Source organism: Vanacampus margaritifer, chromosome 2, assembly GCF_051991255.1.
Source record: "Vanacampus margaritifer isolate UIUO_Vmar chromosome 2, RoL_Vmar_1.0, whole genome shotgun sequence".
Lineage (NCBI taxonomy): Eukaryota > Metazoa > Chordata > Actinopteri > Syngnathiformes > Syngnathidae > Vanacampus > Vanacampus margaritifer.
The window spans coordinates 12229313-12236540 of NC_135433.1; the positions used below are offsets into that span (position 1 = coordinate 12229313).

Genomic DNA, 7228 nt, shown 5'->3' on the forward strand with positions numbered 1-7228 from the left:
CCCCCCAAAAAAAAATTCCGCTTTTTTTTTTTATTTTTATTTTTTTAGTAGTTCATTGCGTATGCACATGACTCCGACAGATAACATCTTCTGCTATAACAAAGACATTTGTGGTATGCTCTAATATGAGTTACTTTTCATTTGGTCATGATACAATTATTTGTTCATGAAATTTGAACTCTTCAACATTATTTATGTGTTAACTTAGTAATCACATTAGTTAGATATGATGATATTCTCAGTGATAGTTTTTAAAAGCAAAGGCAGTCCAATGTTTTTGAATGTGACTGATTTTGAGTTGACTAAAACTGACATTTTATATGGGATAGTTCAATATACATTGAAAATTTATGCTGTTGTTTTGTCTATTTCTTTGTCATGTGAGTGCATTGAAAGTACTTAAAAACACGGAAAACCCATGAGCTCCGGGGGGCTTCGCCCCCCTTGTCCCCCCACCAGGGCACTGCCCTGGACCTAGCTGGGTGCCAGCGGCCCCCAGACCTCCGGCTAAATTTTCAGATAATTTCACTTTGGTCAAATCACATCCCTGTGTATAAATAAAGATGATTGACCTGACTAGCCCTCGATCCAGCCTGTGGCTCGGCTATCTCCAATTAGCCATTCTTGTTAGCTGCTCCTGCTACCTCCAGCGCTCTCGGTCTTTCAGCGTCGCTTGCTGCCAAGTCGCTGTCGCTTGCCGAGATGCTCCCTCGCTCACGACAATAATAACATTGGTGGTAGGCTTGCGAAGTTTGGTCTCTCTGAGTAACCGTAGTCCGCGTGCTTCGAAAGGCATGCCCTTCGGCTGTATTCTATTATTTGGCGACATCTTGTGGTCAAGTATTACACACTGTACCTTTTAAAGACCGATACATCACAATGTAGCATTTTTCTTTATAGGGGAAGTTAACCCAAATATTTTCTTTACAATATGCTGTACGTGCCCCCCATTAGCCTAAACATGTCATTCGGATTAATATGGTGTTTGTGGAACATATGTTAAGCAGCAAAATCCATTTTGAGCCATTTTGCCACTTTTTGTCAACTGAAAATAACATCAGTTGCTCAGGATTCTAACAACCAACCACGGCTCAAATTCAGAAAACAGGTGAGCCGTGATTGGTCATTACCTGAGCCCTGAGCAACTCTAATATCATTTTCAGGTGACAGCAAGTGGGTAAATGGCCGCTCCTGGAGATGGTTGATGAAAACTAGTAATAATTTCACTGCTTAACTCATATTCCACAAACACAATCTTAATCAGAATGCCGTGTTTTGATTAGTGGGGCTGCATTAAACATATTGTAACGAACATTTTTGGATTGACTTCCCCTTATAAATTGGCATGAAATAATGGCAATTTTCTATTCTTCTTATTTGTCATTTTGAGTTCCTGATCATAAAACGGCCACAAGAGGGCAGCTGATACTGGTATCGGTCCCCATCACGAGTACAGATACCTTGAAATCCAGATGGGTATTAGCTCGATATGGATATCTGGTGTCGGTACTCGCCTGTTCCCAGTATTTGACAGTGTCTGGCGGCGTGTAAATGTGCAACATTTCCTATTAAACTTTGTTTTGCCTTTTGCCTTCAAATCGCATGCTCCTTTGCAGCTCTCTCCCAGTGATTCTGCAGGGAACTTAGATCTACTTCATTAAATGAACCAAGAGCAAATCATCTCATTTAGGTTTCTATGAATTAATAATGATTCATTTTTCTTTGGCTCAAAGTCATATTTTTTCAGCTCTGTCTGACTTGAAAGCATTCATGCCTATAATGGGATTGGGATCTTTTTGTCCAGATTACTAATTGCGTCATATGATGCATTTTGTTGTTGGGCTCATTTTGGCAAGTCAATTGGCTTTCCCTTTGCACCCTTCTGTCTTTGCTCTTATTTCTGTCTCTATCCAAATGTCTCTTTTCTGTCTCTCACAGCTCCAAGTGTTTTTTTTTTTCATCCTCTGCTCTCTTTTCATTTCCTTCAATGTCTCTACTTCTGAGTTATTTGGCAAAGCACACCCTCCTTGTCCCACCTCAGGGCCCCCTTCTCTCTCCCCGCTCTTTTCTGCAGCTTGTGGGCTGCCTACAGTTCCCAGCCTCACCTCCACCCACTCTGCATTAAACATGGCATTACAGAGTGCGGCTCAAAGCTACAAATAAGCCTTGATTGACAATAAGACCATTGGTTTGTTGCTAAGCAATGATGAGCCTCAAGAGTGATGGACTTGTGTAGAAGACTGTGAGTTTTTGTGAGGTACAATAGATGACTCATGGAGTGTTTATTAGCATCTTGTTGTGCATGCACGTCCATCCCTGGTAGGAGCTTTAGTCTATTCCTTGCTGGGCTAGACTGATTTCTCAAATAGTCCCCCTGTCCAAAAGAAGCTCTTTACAAACAGCAGAGGATTTGCTGTGGAAAAATACAAACAGGAGGAGTTGTGGATGCAAGGATGGAGACAGGCGGCAGTGTTAAGATGAGACGGACGGGTGGATGGGATGAGAGAGTTCTCATGGGATGCAAAGAAGCGAGTATTAGGGAGGTGAGCGAGGGATAAAAGGTGGTGGCTAATCACTGGCTTTGTGATGCGCAGAGGATAGCATGTGGGCCAGGCTCTCTGTAACCTTGGTAACAGTCTTGAAATCTTTCCTGCGGAGCATGTCAGGGTTGGTTAAAGTCTCTTTCTGAATGGTTCAGCAAAGTGGTATAAAAACCTCTCTCTCCATCTTTGTACCTCGGGGACCTTGAGTCAGCTTGGCCGGGTGGAGGCCTAGAGTGCAAAGAGATCCTCATGTTTATTCTTTCCTTGATAGAGTGAGGACATTGCCCACTGAATTGCAGTATCTTTAGCAACTCAAGTTTAAAGTTCACTGTGCATCCAGACAGCCACTAATCTACTGTGACACTTGGCTAGTTAGCTGAGAAGGTTGAAAGACCAGAAATACTACTTTGAAACCAAAGTATACTATAGATATATTTAGAGCTGCGGTTAGTTTGAAATAAATTGTTGTAGTTGATAATTTTGTCTTTTGGCCACAATCTCTGTTTTGGTTCATCCTAAAGGTGGTTAATGAGGTTATGGTCAGGGCTTGGAAGTTGTTTGTAATTTGGCCTGACTTTGGATTGATTAATTAAGCAAATGCATGTTGTGTCACATGTAATGTAAAGTATATACAGTCAGTATGGTGTAATTAAGAAAGACTTCAAAATGCATCCAGTTGAATTGAATTGAGGCTTGACCGCTGTGTAGGATCTGTGACGAATGGTTCACTCGAGCAGAGCAGCAGGAAGCTATGAGACATCAAACACGGTGCATCCTGTCAGGTCAACAGTGTGGCGATGCATTTTGAATGGTCGGTCAGATTGAGGTCAACAAACTGACCTGCAGTTAATTAACCTCTTGTGCACACGGCCTTGTTGTCGTGTTATATAATGACGCCACATTTTGAAATTCAGCAGTTTTAATTATTCAGTGCAGTCAAGCGTTGGCCAGCCAAATAGTCTCAACCCTGTTCATCATTTCCACACACCTTTTACCTGAACTAATGTGACTTCTCTGTTGTCAACATAGATGAAGAACGAGGTGAAGAGCGCGTCCGTCATCGTGAAGACCGAATGCTCGCAGGCCGTTTGGTTCGTGATGACAAAATGCTCAGGTGAGGCGGACATCTTTCAGGGATGGCCTGTTTTAAATACAACCGCGATTGAAAGAGCCTGGCAGTCTAGACATTTATTTTTTCAAATTATGCTTGCAGCTATGTACAACTGCTTCATGCAGCTTTTACATTGTTGATGCAGTTTGCAACTTGTTTCCTTGCAGAGACCCCAAAGAGCTGTCCGACTTCACCCAGCTGCACCCTCCCCTGCTTTCAAGCAGCTTGACGCCCAGTATGATGACAACCAGCCTCATGACCCCCAACCTTATGGTGACCGGAGGGGCCGGGAGATGGCATCCCGACCCATCAACTTTGACCTCGCACCCCTGGCTGCCTCGCCCCGGAGCCTCTCCAGTTTGGCTCCCCAGCTCACCATACAGTATGTGGACAGATAGATTCTGTGCTTTTATTGGTTGTACGTATTTGTAACAAAAGTGATCCTTCGACACAAACTATTTTATTCACTGATTAATCATAAAAAATCCTAATAAAGCAGCTTCTATTTTATATATAAACGAAAGCCCCACTTCCAGATGTGAGCAGGTGCAACAGTGGGCCTTTTCAGCTGACATCAATGCTGCCCTCTTTGACATCCCAGTTATTCAACCTGGTGCTAAAGACAGTCCGACTCCGTTTAACACTTGCATACGACATGCTTGCGAAATTCGACATGCGGCTGCGTAGCGGTCTTGGATTGGTGCAGTAACAGAGGGAAGTGTTGGCTTTCTCTCAAGTGGTTGGTGCACCAGCAGCCGCCTCCAAGGGTCAAGTGCCGCAGACATTCCTGAACTTTGCAGGACGTTCCAGACCTATGCCTCATTCCCAGTCCAGAAATAACCGCATCAACACTCGCACATTTCTTCAGTCTTGCACGTTAACTGTACACGCAAAACACATGCAGGCGTACAAAGCTCCCCAAGGGCCATCCCAGTCTAGACACTTGAGGAAGAAAAACACAATACTCTCAAAAGGAGCAAAATTCAATGTGAGCCCAACTCATTATGTCCTCAAAGTGGGTATAAATACTGGATGAAAAAACATGCTAGTCTTGAACTTTTTTAAGAAAATATTTGTCGTTGTGTCTCTTTGGTTTTCCCTTCTCTGCCTTTTACCCGCTTCCCTCCCATTCGCAACCCTTCTCAGGCTTGAGCTCTTCCTCCCTGCACCAGACACTTCCCCCAGGCTACCCACCGTCCTTAACAGGCTCCATACCACCACCCTACCAGTTTGTAAGAGACTCACAAACTGGAAAGCTTCTAGTCATCCCGACGGAACACCTGCCACACTACGGTATAAAAGCATTTCTGTCAATGTAAATCTACCGTGGACTGCTTGTTACCACCTTACCACTAAGAAAATACTATCATTGTAACAATACCATCAATACAAAAATTGTCATTTTACATTTGATGCCTGCCAAGATGCTGCTGTTTAAATGTTCCGCCTGTTGCCGTTTAATTTCATGTGCAGGAGGAGATGTATTGGAGCGCGGGACCCCTGTGTGGCCGGGGGTGTACGGTACGGGTGCCTCGCTGCAGCATGCAGCCCAGCTCCAACTCCTCTCCCAGCAGCAGATGCTCCGGCAACAGGAGCTGCTCATGATCCAGCAGCACACGGCGCAGGTTCTGGAACTGCAGAGGAACGCGCAGCTTGTTGTAAGTGTCGTTTGTGCTCAAAGGACCTGAAAGATGTGGAAGCTGCCAAATCATCTCTTCTAATTATTTGGAAAGTTGTCAATCAACGCATTTCCAAGCGGTGTATCATATAAATTTCAGGAGCATCTAAAGGCCAGCGAGCACCGACCAGAACCGGATGACAAAGCAGAGAAGCAGAACACCGAACCCAAACCCCGACCCCGACCGTCGTCAACATCTTCCCCATCTCCCTCACCCGTCCTCCAGCCCCGCAAGCCTCCCCCGCCGTCTCGTTTGCCGACGCCCTCAACGTCCTCCCTCACCCCGCTTCCACTGCTGCCCTCACCAGTCACCAACGTCAAGTCAGAGGAAGGGAGGCCGAGAGTGTCGTCTTTTTCGCCCGCGCCGCTGCCACACGCACCCTCCCCGTGTTCGGCCTCACCGCCTCCGGCCTCGCCACGGCTCCCGAAACACGAGTCTGCCAATGATGGACAGGCTGAAAGAGGGGAGCTGAGAAATGGACATAAACCTGCTGTTCAAGGCATCTACTCAGGTGAGTGATTAAGTTTTAGTGTAGTTATGTCATCGACTTTCTCCTTAAAGAGGGTAGATCAACACAAATATGTTCTTTACAATATCCTTTGTGCAGCCCTACTGGTCTAAACATGGTATTTGTGATTAATATTGTGTTTGTGGAATATGATTAAGCAGCATGATAAATTTTTGCCATTTGTTGATTAAAATTGGCATCACAGCTGCTCAGAGCTCAGGTAACAACCAATCATTGCTCAGCTTCAGCAAACAGGTGAGCTGTGATTGGTCGTCACCTGAGCAACTGTGATGTCATGTTCAGTTGACAGCAAGTGACAAAATGGCCGCTCCCTGAGATGAATAAAAAATGGATGGGTTTTGCTGTTTAATTCATATTCAACAAACACAATATGAATCAGAATATACCGTGTATAGACTTCTAGCAACATGTTTTGGGTTGACTTCCCCTTTAAGAATCCCAATGCGCTCGACTTTTTTGTGTGTGTGTTTTTTGTTTGAACTTGCATACCTTTATGTCCATTTTTTTCTGGTTACAGAGCTCTCACCAGGTTACCCTTACCGGTCAATCACGACTCCTTTTGGTGCACCTGTCCCGACTTATCATATCCCAGCGCAAACAACAACAAACACAGACGCTCTTCCACGGCGCCATTCGCACTCTTTGGATTTGAGTACCTCCTTGCGTTCATCCCACCTCCATTCAAGGCTGCTGGATGCTGACCTCAAACCACAAAAACTGACGACGATGAATGAGTCCTTCCTGAAACAGGATCCCGTGGTGGAAAAGCAACGTTGCGATTCGGCACCAGAACCACTGATTCCTCTCCTGCGTAGCTGCAGTCCTGTCGGAGCGCGACAGAATAGACAGGACGAAGGGGGCTCGTTGAAGCTTCAGCCCATACCATCGCAGGTTCCTAGTCCTCCACTGCAGCAAAGCCAGAGAGTGGATGATGTCAGGCTAGAAGAAAAGGATGGACAAATCAAAATAGAGGTACACGCATATCAGTGTCAGGATGCGTTTTCTTCTCCACTCGATGGAACTGAGCCTGAAACAGTGGTTTACAAGGATCCAGAGCGAATACAATACTCGTCGCCCATCACAGCTGATCTGGACCTCCAGGAATCCACTAAGCCAGGCACAAGTGCGGCATGTGAATCCCATCAACCAACTACTCCAAAGCAACACACTCCGAGCCGGAATGAAAATGTCACCAAAACCCCCGCCCCCTCCGAGGCGCCACTCCCTCTGATCGTTCCTTCTGAAGATCCCATGGCGGGGATGCTTGCTCTGCTCACAGCCAGCGAGATGTCTCAGCCATACCCGCTCAGCCAGACGGCATCAGCGCTCGTCCAGCCCACTGAAAAGTCTGCAGACTGCAGCAGCG

At 45.6% G+C, this 7228-nt stretch overlaps 1 protein-coding gene across 1 annotated transcript in view; it reads left to right on the forward strand.

Annotated features, from left to right (window-relative positions):
* The window catches only part of tnrc18 (trinucleotide repeat containing 18), a 65554-nt gene that overhangs the window by 23741 nt on the left and 34585 nt on the right, over positions 1 to 7228 (forward strand). Inside the window, exons 6-11 of the mRNA XM_077555897.1 lie at positions 3573 to 3657; positions 3822 to 4036; positions 4801 to 4947; positions 5128 to 5312; positions 5433 to 5844; positions 6380 to 7228. The exon at positions 6380 to 7228 is cut by the window's right edge and continues 90 nt beyond it. Coding sequence (XP_077412023.1) covers positions 3573 to 3657; positions 3822 to 4036; positions 4801 to 4947; positions 5128 to 5312; positions 5433 to 5844; positions 6380 to 7228 — 1893 coding nt within the window. The remainder of the gene's footprint in view (positions 1 to 3572; positions 3658 to 3821; positions 4037 to 4800; positions 4948 to 5127; positions 5313 to 5432; positions 5845 to 6379) is intronic.